Source organism: Calliphora vicina, chromosome 2, assembly GCF_958450345.1.
Source record: "Calliphora vicina chromosome 2, idCalVici1.1, whole genome shotgun sequence".
Taxonomy (NCBI): domain Eukaryota; kingdom Metazoa; phylum Arthropoda; class Insecta; order Diptera; family Calliphoridae; genus Calliphora; species Calliphora vicina.
In genome coordinates, this window is record NC_088781.1 from 115,589,059 (window position 1) to 115,612,594 (window position 23,536).

The following is a 23,536-nucleotide window of genomic DNA, read 5'->3' on the forward strand; positions in this document are numbered from 1 at the left end:
GTTCTCAATTAGTAGTAAGTTAAGGATTGTACCCAATGCTACATGAGGCGTGCTACCGATGGCACCCGTTATGCCAATGGAATCACATCTCTGAACTATATTTCCTGGTAAAGAGTACTAATTGTGTTCGTTGGGTATACACCCGGCCGATTTGCCTTGGCTAAGGTTGATAGGTCACCTAGCACCGCCTGCATGATTTCGCTGATTTTCAAAAGAACCCTTGATCAGAACCACAATGTCGTCCGCATATGAAACTATCTTCCTACCCTTAGATTCAAATATCTTGAGAATAGTGTTCACCGCTAGTAACCATAACAGGGGAGACAATAGTCCACCTTGCAAAGACGGTAACCCGCCTTCTAATCATATCACCCCCAAGGTTTGAGTTGATAATCCTGTTACCAAGCATCAAAACCATCCAACTCGACAGCCGGTTCTACGCACCGGAATGACCCGAGTTCACTCGGCCAAGGGCTGTCAGCTCAGCAATCACTGCTGCTACAACAACAACTATCCTACTCACCAGGAAGTCCTTAATCTCCTTGTACAACCTAAAAACAAAATTGTACATTCTTCGTCATCAACTAGAGTATCCAAAACCGAAAACCGGTTAACTGGTTTTTTCATATTTGTAAACTGCACCGATTTCGATTTTTTGACAAATCGGTTCTTGTAATTCGGTTTTAATGAAATATATTTTCTAAAAATTTTGTTTTTTTTATAGAAAATTATAGCATTTGACAATATTTCTTAAAAAATATAAAAAATTGCATAAAAATAGAACCTTAAGAATTAAAAAATGCAAAATTTCCAAAGATTTAGTACACAATTCTTAACACATTAAAATAAAAATAAATTCAAGGAGACTTTTTTCATATTAAATAAAAATTTAATATAAGCCGGTTAACCGGTTTTTGTGAAGACAAAAGCCGAAACCGTTCAACCGGTTTTTTTAAAAGACAATAATATAAACCGGTTTTTTCAAAAACACACTTTTTCGGTTAAACCGGAAACCGGATTTTCAAATTTACCGGTTTTTTGGACACTATCATCAACTCATAGCTTATTCCTTGATGTTGAAGTTAATTTATTTCACAACTACATACGGACAGTCATCATAATATAGTTTTTACCCGAGGATATGAAGTTACGAAAAAAACAATGGCCACATTTTAAATTAACACAATTACAAAGGAATATACGACATGATTTTTAAGATTTTATTTCCATCAATCATCATGCACTGGTTAATAACTTAAATGGTTTTTTATTAATTTAATTTTTATCATTATAAAAAATCGTTATAATACTTTGGATTATAACAACATTAAACTTAAATGTAATAAGTTAAAAGTATTCGTATTAAAATATTTATGTATATAACAAAGTATTTATTTGTCGTTTAAAAAATAAACATTTAGCTATATATTTATATTTTATAATGATAATTAGTAATCTAATTTTAAAACAGTACACAACTAAATTTTAGTTTTATATATTTAAAAAAAAACAAATTAGTTAAAAAGAAACTAACTCCTATAATTTAATTGTAAAATTTCCTTTTCCACTTGCGATTATTTTCGAATTTATATGTATTTATGTATACGTATAGAATTACTTATTTTAAATTCAATATCTTAAAATAAATACTATAAACTACAAATATTATGTATGTATAAGTATGTAAGATTTAATTTTTCAACCTTTTTGTTTCAATTGTTTTATCTTTGGATAAAGGATCTGTTGATTTACGTTTTATTGCAGTTTGGGTGGGAACTTTGGTAACCGTCGTACCGCCGCCACTGAAAAGAAAATGAAAACACAAAAAAATAAAATCTGTACTAAACATAAGATTGTGCCGAATACTCTTTGAAATGTCTATGATTAGACATTCATTATGGATGAATTAATTTATGTAATTTGAAACCGCAAAATGATCGAAACTATGCAAATACTGTTTGTACACTCACCTTTTCGTTGGTGCTCCTATTGCCAATTTTTTATCATTGATATTTGTTTCTATTATGTAGACACCGCCCGTTCCAGCCGGATTTTGTTTAGTATCCACTGGTCTTATATTTACTGTATTTCGTATAGCATTTGCCGCATTAGCCGGTGTCGACGATGTCGTTGGTGTCGTCTGTGATGTGGGTAAACGTTTTTGCATTTGAGCTAATGTTTTCGAAACATTTGATACTGAAGGCTGATTGTTGGATCCAATCGAAGATTTTGTCAACGTCGAATTATTTGATGGTTGATTTGAGGGAGAGTTTATTTTGGTAATTGATGCCTTTGATATAGTAGCCATGGTGGAGGGGTATTGTGAAATAGACTTAACACTGCTGATAATGGGTAATTTATTGCCGGCGCTAGTTACCGTTAAAGAAGGTGACGATGTGAGGGCAGGGAGTTTATTGTTGCCAGCTCCCATATTCGGTGAATTTCGTTTAATTACCTTTTTGAAAGAAGTGAGCGAGGGCAATGTGGTATTTTGATTTGTATGTAGTGCTAAATTATCGGAGCTGCTGCCACCAGAATTACTTAAACGATTCACATTCGATTTGGCCACTGCAGCGGCTGCTGTTTGTTTGGCTAATGTGGAGATTTGTTGACTTGATGTTAGAGCTTTCGTTGATATATTTGGATTTTTTATGGGAGTTTTTACGTTTGTTATAGTCAAACCCGTAGAAGTTTTTGCTGCTGCACTTGTTGTGGGTATGCTTACCATTGTGGCGGCTCTATGTAAAGGTGGCACGGGATTATTATTGTTGCCATTTACGGGTTTTTTACTATTGGCGATTTTAATTCTAGCCAGCAAATTACTTTGATTCGTTGTAGTGGCGGTAGAACCAGCAGCAGAACTACCAGCATTAAGATTAGAGGATGATGATAATTTACTAGCAATAGCTGCTGTATTTACAGGACTTGTAGTTCTCCTTAAATTGCTGTTATTTTGAATTATTTTACTTATTTGAGCATTTGGCGTAGAATTATTGAAATTGCTATTATTTGATTTAATATTCTGATTTTGTTGTGATTTATTTGGTGCATTGGTTTTAAGAGCTGTCAACGATATACTGGGTGATAATTCATTCAATTGTTTCGATATGCTTATAGTTCCCGGTGGAGAAGAGGTGGGTATTATTTGCATTTCAGATGCGGATTTATTAGAAGATTTTGGATAAACAATGCCCATATTTAAAGGAGAATTTGGTTTATTGGATGTTTTATCCGATCCTTTTGAATTGGGATATAAAATGCCCATATTCATAGCACGATTTGACTCTGACTGCGCAGATGATGTGGATTTGTTGTTAGAATTACTAGAAGTAGTTGAACTGCTAGAAATGGTACTACTGCCACTTGAGCCAGATTTTTGGTTTGAATTACTAGAAGAAGTAGAACTGCTAGAATTGGAAATATTGCCGCTAGTACCATGTATTGAGCCAGATTTTTGGTTTGCCTTTTGATTTGATGGTAATACTTGCGGGCCACTTGCTGGAGCTTTCATAGGTTTAGGATTAGGTGTTAGCATTGCTTTGTTATTTCCACTGTTTACATTATTGCCACTATTTTCCTCAGATTTCTTTTGTTGTGCTGGTGGATTTTGTTTATGCTGTGACAAATTATCGCTGGCTTGCTTAGTTGTATTCGTTGCTCCCACCGAAGTAGAAGAAGAAGATGACGGTTCAGATCTTCTATAACTTAACAAACTTCTAGATCTTCCAGACGAATTAGCATCCGATGAAGCCATTAGAGAATTGCTTGTAGCTGAAGATGGTGATTTTGTTGATGATTTAGATTTTTGCTGTGGCTGTTGCTGTTGTTGAGGTTCATATGTAGGAGTATTCCTTGAATTAGGTCTATGTTGCTGAACATGCTGTTGCTGTGCTGGTGGCTGGGGTTGAGGTGGCATATAGGCAGGAGGTCCTGGTAAAAAACCCATAGCTGAACCTCCTTTTGAACCACCTGGTAAATTTTTATTATTCGAACCACCTCCATGTTTTGAGCTTTTAGATTTCGAACTATCCAATATAGTTGATCCAGACGATGATAAACCAAAATCGCCCGTATAATTGTACATGCTGTTGTATGAACCTCTTAATGACTGTTTGTATTGCTCAAATGCCGATAGCGCGGCCGCCGAATTATTGGCACTTGCTAAACCACCCGCTGCCATATTACTAGCGGATGTTATCGGTAAATTTGTATTTAATGCTGATGGCGAAGTATACATAGATGCTGATGTTGACATTTGCTGTAGGGCTGCACTACTGCTGTTACCTAAACTGCTGGGTAAATTTAGTGCCGCTGCATTGGCTCCCAATGATTGCAAAGCCGATGAACTTAAACCGAACATACTTAGATCTCCTAGCGCTGCTAATGGATTTGTAGGTACCGCTGACGCTGTTGAAGATGTTGGCATTCGACCAGGTCCTCCACCAGTACTTAGTCCAGGCATTGTACCATAAGGATTCATATCGGCATAAGTAGTGTTTAGATTTTTGTAATAATTATACATATCGATATATTGCTGAGTGTTAAGAGCAGCATTAGTATTTTGGCCCAATAATGATTGTAGAAAGTTTTGTCCAAAACCTCGATTGTAATTTAAGAGATGCGACATCTGGTGGTTGGGTTGTGTATAGAAAACAGTTTATATTAATTATGTACATATAATAAAAAAAACATATTTTAAAACATAAAAAAAATTATTTAAAATAAAGTATAAATCATTGTTTGAAACTAAAGCATAAAAATTTAAATATCTTTATTACAAACATAACGAAAAAATATGTCGCATTACAAATGCTGGGTGCTAAATCATAATAAAGGTTGTAAAAATAAAACCAATGCAAATATTTCAACATGACAACATTTAACAGATAGCTACATTATTCCATTATATTTTTAAAAAAGAATGAGTACTCCACTGAAAGAAAAGTTAAGTGAACTATAAAAAAGATATCAGGATTTATCATGCTTTATTTGTTAACAATAATGAAGTCAACAATCTTAATCATAGCTCATTAATTGAGAGTTCGATATTAATAATTTTCGGCAAATTTGTATTAAGAGAATATTTTTTTTACGTTGTTTTGAATAAATTTATTTCAAATCTGAAAAATATTGTTTAAAGAAGTAAATTGGGGAACGAAACAACACTTTAATGATTTTTTAAAGTTCGAAATATAATAAACAATCCAAATATTTATTATAATAAACAATCCAAATATTTATTATAATAAACAATCCAAATATTTATTCAGTGACAATACTATCTCAGTGACGACTACACAAAATAGAATTAGAATATGTGTGAGGTTATGCAAAAACGTAACAATATTTATAATAGGGTACCTATTTAGAACGATAAAACTAAGATTTTTGTAAAATGTCTGTTCATTTTCTTCAATTCTACATTTTAAGCCTGGTTTGAATAAAATTTCTGTGACATTTGAAATTTAAAATCTCGACTAAGGGACAGGTGATTTAACGTGACTTTAACCCTTTATTAATAATATCAAATTGTACAATTATTTAAATAACCAAAACTTATTTAACCAAAAACAAAAAGTTAAAGTAAATGGAAATGGAAATAATAAGATGTATTTAAAACGTTCAAACCCTTAATATTATACTATACTTCCATTAGGTATGAGATTTGGTGAAAAAGAGTTAATACAATTTAAAAATAATAAACAAAACAAAAATACTCACATTTTTACTACTTGGATTTTGATTGTTACTCACATCTAATCCAGAAAATGGTGATAAATAATTCGATAAATTTGAAGCATTAAATTTACTCTGTAAACTGTAAAAGACAAAATATAAAAATACATATTTGTTTTTTTTTCTTTAGTTTTAACACAAACTCGTGCACTTACTCTTCCATATTTGGCATTTCTCTTATTTCTGAATTCATTTGCAAATCTCTTTCGTATGCCGTCCAAGCCTCATTCTTTTCCTGTTCACTCAATTCCTGTTCGACCTTGTTTTCCAAAAGACTATCGTGTTCATGATATTTGAAAACTAATTCGGGGAATGCACGCAATAGTCTGGCCAATATACTGTCCTGGGGTAAAATCGGTGTGGGACGATTATTTTTGTCGGGTATTGTTAATCTAGTAAAAAAAGATGATACAATAAATAATTAATAAACAATTTTCATAATACTATCTAGTGTATAGTTACGTATATAACTCTGCCAATTCGGCCATATTATAATGTCTATCAATTTGTTGTTCATCCACAACTCTAAAACTCATGGCTTGTTTTGTTACGGAACGTGAATACACCTTTTCTTCCATTGTGCCCTTTTTTAAAATATAAAAGATTATACAATTTAAATTACCGGTTTTTTGTTTACAAATTTTTCGTATTTACCATGGCTAATAAACGATAAATGTAGCAACAACGTTTTTGTCCCAAACGAAAAACTCGAAATATGTTTTGTTGATCGTTCGAAGGATTCCATGAAGTATCCAATATGATAACACGATTAGCACCTATTAAATTGATACCTTGACCGCCAGCTTTGGCTGATATTAAGAATACTCTAGCGGATTTATTATCCACGTTATTGAATTCATTGATCATAGCATGACGTATAGATTTTGGAGTTTTACCATCTAATCTATAGTAGTCATGACCCAAAATCCATTTAGAATTTCTATTGATTTCTGAAAGAGGGAAATTTTTAAATATATTTATGATTTTGTGAGAAAAACGTAAAGTAATTATTTTAATAGGAATACACTTTGATAGCCAAATACCAATATTTTCCTTATTTGTTTTAAAATACTTACTTAATTCGTTTAAAATTTCCGGATCTTTATCCGTAAGTTTCTTAAAGAAATATTCGACAACATTTAAAACCGCAACAAAAGCAGAAAATATTAAACTGAAAACAAAATAAGTATTAAAAAAAAAAAGAAATATGATAAAAAAAACAATTTACTGCTAATTGAAAACAATACCATTTTTCTCCTTTTTCTTCGCACATTTCTAAAATTTTAAACATGGTACGTAATTTATTACTGGGCATTACAGATTCCAAGTCAGTTTCTGTAACCAAATGACGCCACCAGTCATTTGTAACCGACATCTGGCCAGTCTGACTATCATAGATATCATCTGGTTGATCATCATCGGAATTGTGTGCCAAATTTTTATTGCGTATTTCTTTTTTATTGCGTTGCTAATGAAGATATATATATATATATTAATTAGAAGAACATTATGTTATATATTTATTTTTAGTTGACTTACACTTATGGCATTCTTCCAAGCATCTTCTAATACTTTCGGATGTGTCCAAATCTATAGATGTATTAAATAATGTGTTAAAAATATATTAATATGTATTAAAAAAATCCACATACTTTACGTAAACATGTATAATCTGTTATAAGTCCTTTGCCACGATAATTTTCATCACGATTTTTGATAGCATTTAAGATATGTTGATACAGATTGTTCTGTACATCAGTCATGGGTATAAATAGAACATATTCGAATTTCGTTGGCAAGAATGTTTTTAAAAGTTCAGCTTCTTTGCGCTAAAAAGGTAAAAAATATAAATAATTTTAAATTGAACTTAAAGCTAAAATTAACAAACCACTTACCTGAACAAATTTCGATAGTTTTTTGTGCAAAACAAACGATCTTTGTTTCATAATTTTAATATCCATTTTTCCCGAGTCTTTATGCTGACCATTTTTAATGGGGTTGGCATAAAGATTGGCAAATTCTTTTTCTGTACCCAAAAATAAGGGTTTAATAAAGTTAACCATACTATAATCTATAAAAAATAAAATGTAATTATTTATTTGCTACACATATTTAATTGCTGTAACTTACATTCTTTAAGATTGTTTTGTATGGGTGTACCAGTCAAAACAATACGTCTCGGAGTTTCTATTTTAGCCACAGCCTTACTAATAGCTGAATTACTATTTTTAATAATATGACCTTCATCACAAACAACCAAATCAGCACCTTTTAATAACAATCAATTAAGGCTTTACATTATTGAAATAGTAATTCAAATAACTTACCAGGTGTTAAAAGATATTTATTTACAAGTAATCTTATTTCTTCTAAACGTTCAGGGTTAACATTGCCACGATTTTTATAAGAATGATAAAATACTAAAGTACGAAATGCTTCATAGCCAATCAATAAACAGCCAGCTCGTGCATGATTTGACAGAGACCATTCTTTGATTATGCTCAACTTTTCATTAATGTCGCTAAGAAAAAAATATAGAAAACATAATGTATTATCCTAGGCTAAATAAATCTAATTTTACAACTTACGAGGTATCACTAAAAGTATAGACTTTAACATTTTTTTGTCTCAAGGGGCCCAGCCAACGTATAATCTCGTCAGCCCAATTCATGACCGTACTCTTGGGACATAAAACTAAAATTTTTGTGGTTTTCAGTTCCTTATAGGAGATCACAGTATGTAAGAGAGAAATTAATTGCAAGGTCTTTCCAAGACCCATACAATGCGCCAAAATACAACCAGAGCCAGGAATTTTCTTTAAAGCATCCACACCGCCATAACAGGAGTCGTACATAAAACGCACACCATCAAATTGATGAGGCTTTAAATACTTTACAATGCCCGGATGAACCTTAATAAAGGTTTTCGTTTCCTTTATATAGTCCAAGATTAATTCTTTGTTTTTGTCCACATCTGGATGATCTTTTAGAACTTTATCCAGGGTATTGTGTTTCTTTTCCAAACGTGATATACGTTCATTTTCCAATTTTTGAGCCTTAATTGTTTCACCAGCCAATTGATCGGGCCGCAACATGGGTTTGAGAGATCTTGGCTTTTGACTCGGTTCCACATCTACCGCTTCAACATCAGAATTTGAACTGTCCGAACTTAAACTGATAAGTTCTGCATCAATTTTACTAATTTTTTTACGTTTCTCCGCCTCCAATAACATTTTGTCCAGATTTTGTGGTTTAGTGTAATTGCGAATGCGAAAATTATCATTTAATAATTCCATTTCTGCAGCTGTATGTGTTTCTTCATCGATTGCATTTTCTTCAAGTTTCACCGTCTTATCGTCTACACCAATTTCATCATCATCTTTATTTTCCTGTTTATCTTTATCTTTATCCTTTTCTTCCTCATCTTTATCGCTATCTAAATCAAGTTCATCATCATCATCGTTATCTTCTATATCATTATCACTGTCATCGACCACAAATGTTTTAAGAAACTTTTCCACTAAAGGCGATTTGGTGCCGCCTTCTCCATCTTCTTCTGAAGAGGCTTTTAATAGCTCGTCATCATCTTCTTCTAATGCCTCAGAATCTGTACTTGAATCGTCCAACATTTGCCTTTTTATGTCATCATTATAATTTCTTAAAAACTGTTGTTCCGTTATAACTTCCTCTTCGGCCTTTGAAATACAATTAAAGTATGAACATGTGAATTAGTTTTGAAAAATATGGTTTATATATGCATATATAAATATGTATATATATTTTTATAATTCTACTATGTCTATTTATTGTGCTCTACATACTCACTTCACTTTTAACCTCATCTTCTGATCCAAATTCAACATCCATAAAATCAAAACGATCATTAAGAGTTTTAGCTGGAGCTGCTTTTGGTTTAGATTTATCCGAACCCTTAGTCGAATTTGTATTACATACTGAACGCTTAGTCAAGCCACTGATATTGGTTAAACTGGTTAAATGAATTGAAATTTTTACAATAAATTACATTATTATTAATATTATCCATATTTTATAAAAAGTTTTCATATTGGGACGATACTGTAGGTTATTTTATTATCCAAGCTTTGTCTGGCAGAATTAACTTTAGTTTTTAGCTTATTTTTCTCGAGCAAAAAAAAATCTTTTATCGTAGTCCGAAAATAATTACTCCACAAATCAATGTGTTTCATATTCTTACTGGCTGTGTCGAATCTTATATATCCTTAAAAAAAAGTATAATTTAAGGCACCGCTTCTCAAATGGGGGTCCGCGGACCTCTACGGATCCATGTAAACACTAAGCTTAAACACTGTATTCAATGTTATTTTAATTTGATAAAAAATATTTTTCTTATTTCTCAACATGATACTTCGAAATACTATTATTATGTCTGTTAATGAAATACCTGATATATTCCAAGAAGAAATAATTGAAATGAAATGTAACTCGTGTGCTAAATTTATTACATTATTATTAATAATATTACAAATTTTTCCCGCTTGTTGACTCATTAACTAGCTTTTTTTCTCCTATATTTTTCAAACAACACAAATAATCGATCAAGTGTGGTAGCTGAGAATGATATTAGATGTGATGAGAAATTTCTCCCAACATTAAAGAGCATATAAAACTATATACATATATTTTTGTATACCCTTCACCTTCGTGAAAAGGTTATATATGTATAAGTTTGTCATTTTTTCCGACCTATAAAGTATAAACATATATTCTGGAGAAGTTTCCTATTTAAAATCAGCACAATCGGTCCACAAATGGCTGAGATATGAGGAAAAAACCCGGACAACCACGATTTTTCACCTATATCTTGATTACAAAGTCATTAATATAGACAATATGGATATGTAATGATATTTCAAAGACCTTGCAACGACGTATATTTTTTTTATATCATTTTTCTTTATTGAATCTTTCTTTTTAGAAATTTACAATAAGTATTAAAATCTTAACCTAAACTAAAACTAAAGTTGTTATTGCCGCTGAAATGTCCAACATGAGTGCTCGTTAAATGATTATTAATCGCCTCAGTCGTCTATGACCCTCAAATGACAGCAACTCCCTGGCGAGGGGGTTTGGATGATCCTTTAGTTTTGAAATTTATTGAATCTTTCTTTTTAGAAATTTAAAATAAGTATTGAAATCTTAACCTAAACTAAAACTGAAGTTGTTATTGCCACTGCAATGTTCAACATGAGTGCTCGTTAAATGATTATCTGGCCAGATGCAGTGTTTCAAATCGCCTCAGTCGTCTATGACCCTCAAATGACAGCAACTCCCTGGCGAGGGGGTTTGGATGATCCATTAGTTTTGAAATGTATTTTAGACTGGAGAGTTTGATCTCCTTGCGTATAGTGGGGACATTGAGATCCCTATGGATATTACTATTGCGAATGTACTATGGGGCACCTGTTATTGTCCTTAACAGTGCTGACTGATTTCTTTGCAATTTTTCAACGTTAGGTGAGGAGGCTGTTCCCCATAGCTGAATGCCGTATAGCCATATACAAACAATATTGTTATCACCAGGGAAACCAAAATATGCAAATGCATGTTTTTTCTGGTGAGTCTAATGAGCACATGGATAAGATATTTACACGTTTCATAACTATTTAAGACTTTTGGCATCGATTTGTTAGTGCATATTTTTGCATATTTTACCCTTAAATGCATATTTTTGCATATATTTGTTTTAAGAGCATATTTATGTCACATTTTTGCGTTTTTAGAGCATATTTTACTGTTTAATAGCATATTTTGATTTTATCAAAACAAATTTTGTCTTACTTATTTTTCGCTGTTGTGTACAGGTTTTTACTTCCTTTGTTTAAAATTCAAAATTGAAAAATAGATTGCTTTTTTTTAATATAAAATAAGTACTATTTTAATAATAGCGCCATCTAAATATCAAATTTTAGTTCTAATTCAAACTTAACCGTTCTAAGTGTTAATGAAATATTGTCTTTTCAATTTGCTCCTATAACATCAGTTGATGTGGAAAGAACATTTTCTATGTATAAAAACGTTTTCAGATCCAATAGACAACGATTTTTATTTGAAAATTTAAGTCAATATTTTGTAATTTATTGCAATAATAACCTTAATTGAAGAAGTGACTTTATATTTATATAAAATATCATCAAAAAATACCTAAGTATATTTTTGGGTTAAAAATTATGTAAAAGTTTGTTTTTTTAAGAGCATATTTTTTAAATTTTAAGAGCATATTTTAAAGTTTTTACTGCATATTTAAAGCGCTTAAAACGCTTTTTTTAGAGCATATTTCCGGTTTCCCTGGTTATCAGTAATCGCGGGTGGTCAAGCTTTTTGTTTAAAATGGAACAATAAACTTCAGATCGATTTCAAAACAATGAAATTATCAAATAAGCATATTTTTTAGACATCAATTTCAAAACAATGAAATTATCAAATAAGCATACATATTTTTAGATTTAAGATTGAAGAAAAATAAAGTTTAGTTTCATACTTACTCTCATCGAAGTAGTTACTCATTACAAAACTATACACAGCGGATATTTTTCGACGTGTTGAGATCACAGCCTTTGATCTGATTTGGAAAGATCTTTCTTGTATGTAATTTTTAAGCAGTTTATGTACGTTCGCAGGTAGTAATATAGTAATTTTGTGTATTTGTCCATCGTGCCATACTTTATCGAAGGCTTTAGATATGTCAATAAATAATGCGGAGCAATACTGCTTGCTCTCGAAGGTTTTCCGAATAAGTTTACTTATCCGATGTAACTGTTCGATAGTACTATGTTTCCTTCTGAAACCAAATTGATGGTCAGGAATAATGCAATTTTCGTCAAGGTGCACTATAAGTCTCTCAAGTAATAACTTTTCAAAAAGTTTTAATAATATTGACAATAAGCTAATGGGACGGTATGATGTCACTTGAGTGACATCTTTTCCCGGTTTTGGTATCATAACTATATCAGATATTTTCCATGAGGATGGGAAATATCCAATACGTAGTATTGAGTTAAATATGAACAAAATAATTCTCAGTGCTGAGTTGGGCAGGTTACTTATCATCGTGGTAATAATTTTATCTATACCAGGTGATTTTCCAGCCTTAAGACCTTTGATTGTCGTCTTCACGGTAGAGAACCGGAATTTTAGTGGGGCTGGCACCACATTATTTATGACATTATCTCTAATATATGAATTTGTATCATTTGGGGTAAATACATTTTCCAAGTGATTGGCAAATGCTTCGATTTTTTCTGAAGTATTTTTTGCCCATTCTCCGTTATGAAGGCGTATGGGCGACTCATATACAATAGGTCATTGCATATTTTTCACAGCTTTCCAGAGACTATATTCTGTTTTCTTAGTAGGGTCTAAGTTTTTAAGATAATTTCTCAGGTTAGATACTTTATTAATCTTTAGGGCGACGTGAAGTCTTCTTTGGCACTGATTAAGTTTAGCCTTTACGTTAGGAGATCGCGATTGTTGCCATTGACGTCTGGGTGTTCTCTTTTCTTTGATAAGAGACTCAATGTTTTTAGGACATTTTGAATGTCTGTAATTCCCCAGGGTGACTGGGGGCGTGGACACTTTAACGGCGTTTGTTAAAATGTCTGTAAATATATCGACAGCGGATTGTATTTCATATTAATTTTTCAATGAGATGTTCTGTGGCAAGTGTGAGCTAACATACATTTTGTACTATAACCAGTTCGTTTTCTTGTTAGGGAAACAAGAGTAAGAGTTTTCCAATTTATTTGGAACTTCTAATAACGTTAAAACTGTAGGCGAGTGGTCTGACGAGAGGTCCAGCGAAGGGATCACTGAAATAAATTCTCGTTTTATATTCATGATTACAGCGAAGTCAATTTGATCGGGAATCTAATTGGGGTCTGTAGGCCAATAAGTAGCTTGGCCACTAGATATGGCATCTAGTCTGTTAGACGATATTGCTTCTAACAGTTGCCTCCCTCTAGGAGTAATAAGGCGAGAGCCCCAAAATGTATGTTTTGCATTGTAATCTCCAGCTGATATAAATCTTAGACATAGGATCCTAAAATATTCGAGAAACTGCTCTCGATTAATATTATACCTAGGAGGACAATATATTGAAGATATTGTAACTCTACCATCATATTTATAGATGTGGCCTGGATGTGGTCCGTTTTATATTCTGGCATTGGGAAATGCCTAATATCATTTCTCACTAATATAGCTGTTCCACCACAAGCTCTACCACTTGGATGTTTTGTATCATAAGTATAGTATCCGTTAATTCTGAAACAGTTCTTTATAGTAAAGTGTGTTTCAGAAACGAGTAGTACATCAATTTCCTGAAGGTGGAGAAATTGTTGTACTTCATTTTTATGTTCGCTAAGGCCGTTAGCATTCCAAAAACAAATTCTTATAGAATTTATTTTTTATTTAGCAGGATCTGCATGAGAATGCTTTGATTCTGCATCAATTGTTGAAACATATTTTGCATATTCGCCATGAAACTGTTCATGGTTTGAATTAAATTCTCAATAGAGCTTTGAGAGTTAGTGTCGGGTACTGGTACATCCTCTTTTAATGCATGTGCATATGAAAATAATGGTACATTATTTCCATTGCTTCTTTTCATTTGGGTAACTGAACCCTCATTTGTCGTATTGGCATACGATTTGTTTTGATAATTATCATTTATGATACCTCTATATTGAGCAATCGAAGCACCATTGTTTTTCATTTAGGTAACTGAACCCTCTTTTGTCGTATGGGCATATGATTTATTTTGATTATTGTTTTTTATGATACTTCTATATTGAGCACTAGAAGCATCAGGAAGGCTTGGAAAGTTAGAAGCCTTATATTGAGCATATAAAGGTCTTCTTGCCTTCGTTGATTCCTATATGAGTAGGAATACTGGGCATCCCCGGTAGTTTGCGGTGTGATTTAGACCACAGTTACTACATTTTCTTATATTATCTGTTTTTGAGTGGGGACATTCTTCACTTTTATGAATATCTTACACATACAGAAGGTAATTTGCAGAATTTTCGGGTGTGACCGAACTCTTGGCAATTAAGGCACTGAGGTGGACCTTTGCGCTTAATTGGTTCTTCACAATTATTTTACGATTAAGAAGATATCTTAAACCGTATATGGGATGAGTGTCACCCTTTTTCTTTAATTGAAAAGAGTTGAATGTAATTTCAACTCTAAAAATTGGTTGAGGAATTTTGTGCTTATTTATTACTAGATGACATCCCCGGCTTCGCCCGGTAGCTATTTACTAATGTTAGTTCTTCAAGTTTATCCAAAAAATTTATCTTATTAAGAAAAGTGAGAAGCGAAAAGAAGCCAATATATTAAAAAATTAAAAATTTTTAGAATTAGAATTAGAATTTTTAATTTTTTTTCTTTACAAACCATCTCCTGAAAATTTCGAATCGAATAAAAAAAATCAGCCAAATCGCTCCAGCCGTTCTCACGTGATGCCATTACATACATGGACTATTTCATTTTTATATATATAGATATTGTGAATGGGCTTCACTTCAAAGCCTTCAGACTCTAACGCCTTTTTTAGATCATCAGTAGGCACAGAACTATCTATGCCTTTGATGACTACTGTCAAACCTTTAGCACTTTTTAGTTGATATGTATAGTAGTTTCTTTTCTCGGAATCGAAATTCTCTACTACTATTCTGAAATTTTTTTCCGAGTAGGTTTGTATCTTTGTCTCTTGTATATTTACTTTACCCAGAGAGACCACGTGGAAATTCTCCTTACCTACAAGTTGGGACAATTTGTTCACCAAAATATTTGTATAAGGTTCGCGCAAATAAAGGGGAGGTGGCTTATAGCCTGTTACAGGCTTTGCGGGTGTTTTTCACTTTCTTGATTGGCAAGAATTGCAAAACGATTTTGACTTACCAGATTTTTCTTCGCCTGTTTTGGATTTGGTTCCAATTTTGATGTCCTAGGACTGGACTTGCGTTGAGTTATAGTGATGTAACGGTCCATACCTGTTAGGATTTTTCCAGTGTTTTGCACTATACTTTGATTATTTTTTGGTATGGCACCAGTATTTTTTGGTATGGCGCCAGTATTTTTCAGCATTTCACCGGTTCTTATAGAGTTAATATTATCAATACTACTATTTGTGACATTGATCACAGTAGCATTACTATTTTCATCAACCATTTGAGTTGTTGTTTGTTTTTCTATATTTTCTTTTATGTTGTCTTCAGTACAACTGATTTGTTTTGGCGCACTAGAGAGTGGAGATCTCTCATTTGTTGTTGTTCTTACACTTAAATAGTTCTTGTGATCTTTTGGATCATATGCATGAATGAAATACACAAGATTGCGATATCGACAATTCCGTTATTTTAGTGTACTCTTTTACTCTTTTTTTGTGACGTCAACAGTGACCCTTTTCTTATGTTTTGAATGTAAAATACTTACTTTTTATATGAAATTTCAAAACAAATAGTGAAAAATAAATAAAAAAAATTAATTAAAAATTGAAATGTGGTGTGCAGTCAAAAATTGCATTAATAATAATAACTAGGATCGCCCGGTGACCGAAATTCGACCACTTTTAAACGCTTTTTACCACTTTTATGGTAAGAATTTATTATTATAATTATGTTCTGCAAATCTAGAGAAAATAACCTTTAAAACCATATATGTTTCATCAATATTGGTGGACAATAACATACTTAAAAGTTTACCACAAAAAAAAACGTGTGGCCTATTTATATATAAGATAATAATAAAAAATCAAAATCGTGAACTAAAATATAGCAAAAATATTGAAAATTAATAAAGCAAAATATGTCTAATAACATAAAACCTAAATTACATTTTATTTTATTAAAAATAAATAACTTTTAAACATAATTATTGACTTTTCTATTCTAAATCACATACAATTTCATATAATACAAACAGTTTGGGTCACTGTTGACGTCACTGAGCTTAAGAGAATTTTTTTAAGAGAGCCATGTCGCCATCTGTGTTTATTTCTTTATGGATTTTATTTATTGTTTTATGGAGAGCTCACAACAATGTATGCATTTTTCCCATTTCTGCTAAGCCTCCTTTCACTTGATGGAGAGTAAGAGAAACTCATACACAATAACACAAACACTACACTCTTTATTTAAGATTTTATTTATGTTGTTGTTTTTTTTGTAATACTTTTTGCTTTGGGTTTTTTTTGTGATTGTGATTGCATTAACAAAACGACAATTTATTTTTGGATGTAAAAATTAATTTTAAATATATTACTAATGGCGTTTTCTTTTCTGGCATAAATGATGCCTTTATTCTGCCTTTTAACCTTTTCTGTGTTCTTTTCCAAAAAAAATTTTGTTTGGCAAGGGTATAACGTGTTCTTTTCAAATAATGTTGCCCTAAAATCCCGAAGATATGCTACACGTTTCACCCTCAATTTATCAAAGGGTTAGAAATGCAGCACTTTTTAAACAGCAAAATGTTTAGTTTTACAACATTTAGAAGGTAAGAAAATTGCATAAATGGTAATGGTGTTTGTTCTATTGTGATCGTTAAAAATGTAAAACATTATGAGGGGATGGGTAATATTTAATAAATGGTACAAAATATGTTGGCAACATTTTGTGTCAGAAAAGAAAACGCAATAAGTATTTGATTAGCGTCCATTCGCTGTTACTTATCTTTGTATATATATATTTTTTTTGTATTTCTATTCACAATGTTATTTCCTTGTGAGAGCGATTTAAAACACGTCTATCCACTATTACAGCTACGTAATACTCATCTATATACATATATAAAAGAGTAACGTTACTGACTCACTTACTGACTGATTCATCATCGCACAGCCCAAACGACTGAAGCTAGAATCATGAAATTTTAACTGTGGGTTCCTCCCTCCCCAAAACGATCCGATAAGGGATTTTTGGAAATTCGAACGTTTAGGAGGTAAAAAAGGGTAAAAACGGGTAAATTCGGTAACCTTATATCTTAAAAACTAATAAAGATACAAAAAAACTTAAAATTGCATATTACTCCATTCAAAAAATAAGCTGACAGGTGTTTCGTACTTTTTCGAAATTCGAAACTTTTAGGGGAGAAAACGGGTAAAAACTGTATTTTGGTACTTTTTTGGCACCCTATGTATATTTTAAACCAATAAACATAGAATCAAATTTTAAATCGTATTCTTTACTTATCAAAAAATAAAAAATATAAGTTTGGTACTTTTTGGAAATTCGAACCCTTAAGGGATAAAAATTGTGTTTATTTTTGGAACTTTTTCATAAAATATGTTTTTCTATAATTTGACATAGACATACGAATATTTTATTATTTTACCACCTCAATGGGGATAAAAAAGGTACCAAAAAGGGGATAAAATCGGGAAAATACATTATATTTTAAATTATTAAGCCAATTTTTTTTGTTCTTCTAATGGTACTTTTTTGAAATTTCTATAACAATGGACTTAGAAACATGAAATTAAACATATATGGTCCTAAGTGAGTGAGAATTCTAGGGGGAGACTTTTTGGAACTTTTTCTTTATTGGAATGGTACTTTTTGTAATTTCTTCACCAATGAACCTAGAAACATGAAATAAAGCTTATATATAAACCGAGTGGGTGGGAAACCACAAGTGTGGGTGTTTTGGTACTTTTTCTATTTTCTAATGGTACTTTTTTGAATTTTCTATAACAATGAACTTAGAAACATGAAATTGAGCATATATGGTCCTAAGTAAGTTAGAATTCTAGGGGGAGACTTTGTGGTACTTTTTCTTTATTCGATTGGTACTTTTTGTAATTTCTTCACCAATGAACCTAGAAACCTGAAATAAAGCTTATATGGAACCGAGTGAGTGGGAAACCACAAGTGTGTGCTTTTTGGTACTTTTTCTATATTCTAATGGTACTTTTTTGAACTTTCTTTAACAATGGATTTAGAGAATGAAATTAAGCATATATGGTCCTAAGTGAGTGAGAATTCTAGGGGGAGACTTTTTGGTACTTTTTCTTTATTCGAATGGTACTTTTTGTAATTTCTTCACCAAATGAACCTAAAAACATGAAATTAAGCTTATATGGACCGGAGTGAGTGGGAATCTACAAGTGACTGCTTTTTGGTACTTTTTCTATATTCTAATGGTACTTTTTGAATTTTCTGTAATAATGGACATAGAAATATAAAGTTAAGCATATATGGTCCTAAGTGAGTCAGAATTCTAGGGGGTGACTTTTTGGTACTTTTTGTTTATTCTAATGTTATTTTTTTGAATTTTCTATAACAATGAACTTAGAAACATGAAATTATGCATATATGGTCCTAAGTAAGTGAGAATTCTAGGGGGAGACTTTGTGGTACTTTTTTCTTTATCCGATTGGTACTTTTTGTAATTTCTTCACCAATGAACCTATAAACATGAAATAAAGCTTATATGGAAAATTATGCATATATGGTCCTAAGTAAGTGAGAATTCTAGGGGGAGACTTTGTGGTACTTTTTTCTTTATCCGATTGGTACTTTTTCTATATTCTAATGGTACTTTTTGAATTTACTATAATATAATGGACCTAGAAATTAAGCGTATATGGTCCTAAGTGATTGAAAATTCAAGCGGATACCTCATGGTACTTTTTGTTTATTCTAATGGTCCTTTTTTATTTTCTATAGCAATGGACTTAAAAACATGAAATTAAGCATACATGGTCCTAAGTGAGTTAGAATTCTAGGGGGAGACTTTTTGGTACTTTTTCTTTATTCGAATGGTACTTTTTGTAATTTCTTCACCAATGAAGCCATGAAATTAAGCTTATATGAACCCGAGTGAGTGGGAAACCACAAGTGGGGGATTTTTGGTACTTTTTATTATATATTCTAATGATACTTTTTTGAATTTCCAATAATAATGGACCTAGAGTTTCCAAAAAATCGAAGAATTTCAAAACCGCGGTTTCGGTTTTGTGATAATTTATTAAATATTAAGTATTATAGAAACAAAATTAGTTGATAATATAGGAAATGATATAAAAATCTAAAGTTCAAACTTGAACTTGTTTAGTGAATGCGAATTTAAAAGTGATAATCAATGGTACTATTTCCTTATTGAAATGGTACTTTTTGAATATTTTATAATAATAAACCTAAAAATTTAAAATTAGGAACACATTTTGCATTTTCTATAATAATGGACCCAGAAATATGAAATTAGACATTTACAATTAGATTCACAAATTGAGACTTGATAGTACTATTTCTTTTTTCTAATTGGGGTGGCGAAGCGCACCGGGTCAGTTAGTAGTATATAAGACCAGTTGGACTTAAAATTTAAAAAAAAAAATTTAAATTTAAAAATAAAATTTTATAATTTAAAAAAAAAATTAAAATAACAATTCGAAAAAAAAATTTTCAAAAAAATTTAAAATAATTCGTAAAAAAAAAATCCAGATATAAATAATACACTAAGTTCGACTAAAATTGCTTTAGCTAGGATTCTCTATATGTTATGTGATGAACTTTTTTTAAAGTCACTCAAATTTTATAAAAATACATATATTTTTAATTTATAACCAACTCACCGATCAATTTCTCTATCATTTTTTTCATCCTCATCCATAGATTCATTAGATTTTCTCTCTTTACGTTCCGAAGTCAAATTTTCTTTATCACTTTCACTATGTACCGACATATTGTCAGCCTGACTTTTATTCGATTTCGAGGCATCAGCAGACGATATAACCGATGAGCTGTCATTAGATTTTGAGCTTTTCTTAGAACTTATCTTAAAAAGCATTGTGTCATCACTATCGCCATATTGATCAGCATTAAGGTGAGATGAATCGTGTTTACTAAGTATTGCAGCAGCTGCATCATTATCCTCGTTATCTTCCTTCGCAGAATCTGAGTCTGATAACATGGTGGAATGTGGAGATAGTGAATTAATATTAAATACTTCCGATTGTACATATTGTGATAGATCAATGCCATCATCATATTCTCGACCATAGTTCGAAGCGTTATTATTAAAGTAATCAACAGAGGGTAAAGATTTTATATCGCTAGGTGCAGCGTTATTATATGCAGACCTGTCAGGATCCTCCTCTTTAGAATAAATAGAAGTTGTTTGTACATTATTATCAGCTTCGTCCGAAGAAGATGAAGACGATGACGTACAAGTAGACGAATAACGTGATGAGATATCGGAAGTTTTTGAAAAATTATTTTTTGTATCCGTACTCTTTGTTTTTCGTTTGCGTTTTGTTGTTTTTCTTGATTTTGTTTGGGTATCTATTGTTTTTTTAAATACAATGTGTGGTGTAAATAACTCTTGAAAATTTTGGTATTGCAACTTTATATAATCATGTAATTTGTCTTCCAAAGAACATGTGGAAAAATCTTCACAATCCTTTTGCATTTGTGTAGCAAAATCTTTAAGCTTTTCTAACAATTGACAATGTGCTTCAGTTTTGGTGTCACTTCTTTTTGATGGTAAAACTCCATTTTTGCACAGCAATTCAAATTCCTCATCAAATATTTGATGTTCAATATCTTCGGAACAATTATACGGCAATGTTCCATTTAGAGATTTAGTTTCGACAGAATCTGTTTTAACAGGTTGGGATTCCTCATTAGAGCCTTCATGATTTGTTCCTTTAGATTCAGGTTGTTCATTAGCAATTTCTTGATGTTCTTTATTTAGCAGACTTTCTTCTGCAACTTCATTATCATTGCTTGGAGTTTCATTATCTACTTCATCTTGTGGGTTTTCTTGAACATCTTCTTTTTCATCATTTTCTGGTGATTCTTCCTGTAAATTCGTTTCAGCTATATGCTCATCTTCTGATGGTTTTTGTTGTTCTTGCAGCTGTGGCAGTTCCTCTTGTAGATTTTGATCCTGGTGACTTAGAATGTCTTCTGATTTATCATTTTTATCCGTAGAATTTGCATCAGTTTCAATTTTAATGTGAAATTCTTCTGGTTCAGGTTGTTCCTCTGTTAATGTGTCAGTGGTATTTAATGTATTTAACATTTTATCCAATTTATTATTATCCAATTTATTAAGTATTTTGTCAACAAATTTGGCAATCTTTTGATGATCTTTGTTAGAGACATTCTGAGTCATTATGTGATTAATGACATTTTGTTTTAAAACATCACACTCATCTACATTTATAGAAACTTCTTGAGAATAACAATGATCATTGATTATTGTGGAGAGCTGAGTTTCATTCAAACGCTCTATCTCGCTCGATACTTCCTTTTTGCATCCTACCTTCTGTTCTTTGGGCTCTAAGTATCCAATACTTAGGGCTGAAACATTACTGAGACTATCATCTTCATCATTATCATAAAACTCGCCTTTAATATGTTCTTCTTCCTTCATATTGTTGGTGGCATTTTCACGATTGGTGGCATACACCTCAACTTGACACAGATCATCTTGAACATCTACATTTAGTTCGTACATGCATGATAATAACACTTCTTCTTCTTTGATAATATCCATACGGGTTTCTTCATTATTGACAGTTATATCCTCTTTCAGTGCTTCTGAAGGAGCAGCAGAACTTCCATTTTCCGTATTTAACAGATTTGGCTCAGGCACAACTTCAGGATTTTGTGTTTCCATTTCATTTTCCTCATTCGAGTGTTTATCTTCCAAAACTACATTCATTATTCCTTCAACTTCAGTCTTTTCATCTGATATTTCTTCTTTAGCCGAAGTATTTTCATCCACTGTTTCTTCATTCGCCAATGTATGTTCCGTTTCAAACATTGTGGGATCTGTATTAACTGACTGTACAACAGCATCTTGAGTAGAATTATCTTCTAAAAAACTTTGTATTAATTTTTCCCACATGTCGTTACAACTTTGTGCCGGAGTCGTATCCATGTCACCAGTTGGGCAATCTGTAGATAAATTGGCTTCCAATTCCTCTTGAGTAACGCTATTTAAATCGTCATCCATTATGTTGGGTGTCCTATCAAAAGGATTTAAACTAATTGTATTGGGTATATCCAATACCCTATCCAAAGTTTCTTGATCTCTGTCCATGGTGGACGAGCTATATGTGACGCTTTAAGCCGTTTAATATATTTCACAATGATTCCGCGATTTCCTGTTAGTATTTAAAAAGCATTTTTACAATATACTATATGCTCTTATCTGTGTATATACACAGTTTCCAGTTTTATTGCATTTTTGGACTCCCTTGGAAAAGTTTTTTTTTTTTTTCTTTGAGATTGTTTGATTTCTTTCAACTTTTATTTTTTAAATGTTTTTGACATTCTTTCCACGTATATTTTGTTGAATTTATATAATTTAACTTATTTTTTGCTGCAATATGTATTTAAATTCACTTGAAAAAAACTATTTTTAAGATTTCTGCCTGTAAAATTTTGTTTTTTGTTTTCCTTTTTCTATGTGAATAGTGCGCTTTTATTTTGAAACTATGTGGAATGAAACGGTATATGTAATTTGCGTAGTGCTGTGTTTTGTGGGATTTAAGTAATCGGTACAGGATTTTCAAAAGTGCGTTTTTTGATTTTTTGATAGTTTACACGGTTTTGCACAAGCCGTATTTAACAAGATGACAGCAGTGGGGAATTGAAATAAACATAGGCGTATTCACTATTTTTGTTTGTATGGAGTTTGATATAAATGCGTACCGGCGAATATTTTTATATGTGTAGTTTGACATTCACCCTTATCGTGGTTGGCGTAAACGTCTTACGTCTACGACTGTTTCGTACTAGATTAAATATAAA

At 31.7% G+C, this 23,536-nt stretch overlaps 1 protein-coding gene across 2 annotated transcripts; it reads right to left on the bottom strand.

Annotated features, from left to right (window-relative positions):
- Window positions 1-1,199: 1,199 nt before the first annotated feature.
- LOC135950013 (transcriptional regulator ATRX-like) lies at window positions 1,200-23,183 on the bottom strand. 2 transcript variants are annotated; one of them, XM_065499499.1, is made up of 16 exons: window positions 20,347-23,183; window positions 9,561-9,723; window positions 8,325-9,430; window positions 8,064-8,257; window positions 7,867-8,004; window positions 7,632-7,807; window positions 7,389-7,565; window positions 7,276-7,326; window positions 6,984-7,204; window positions 6,813-6,907; window positions 6,391-6,686; window positions 6,199-6,320; window positions 5,892-6,128; window positions 5,755-5,818; window positions 1,971-4,627; window positions 1,200-1,802 (listed from the first exon to the last, which is right to left on the bottom strand). In XM_065499499.1, the coding sequence occupies exons 1-16, from the start codon at window positions 22,821-22,823 to the stop codon at window positions 1,691-1,693; spliced, it is 8,286 nt and encodes a 2,761-aa protein (XP_065355571.1). In that variant the 5' UTR covers window positions 22,824-23,183; the 3' UTR covers window positions 1,200-1,690. The 2 variants fall into 2 exon arrangements, with proteins under 2 accessions (XP_065355571.1, XP_065355570.1); XM_065499498.1 differs by having other exon boundaries at window positions 5,722-5,818.
- Between the last annotated feature and the right edge of the window lie 353 nt (window positions 23,184-23,536).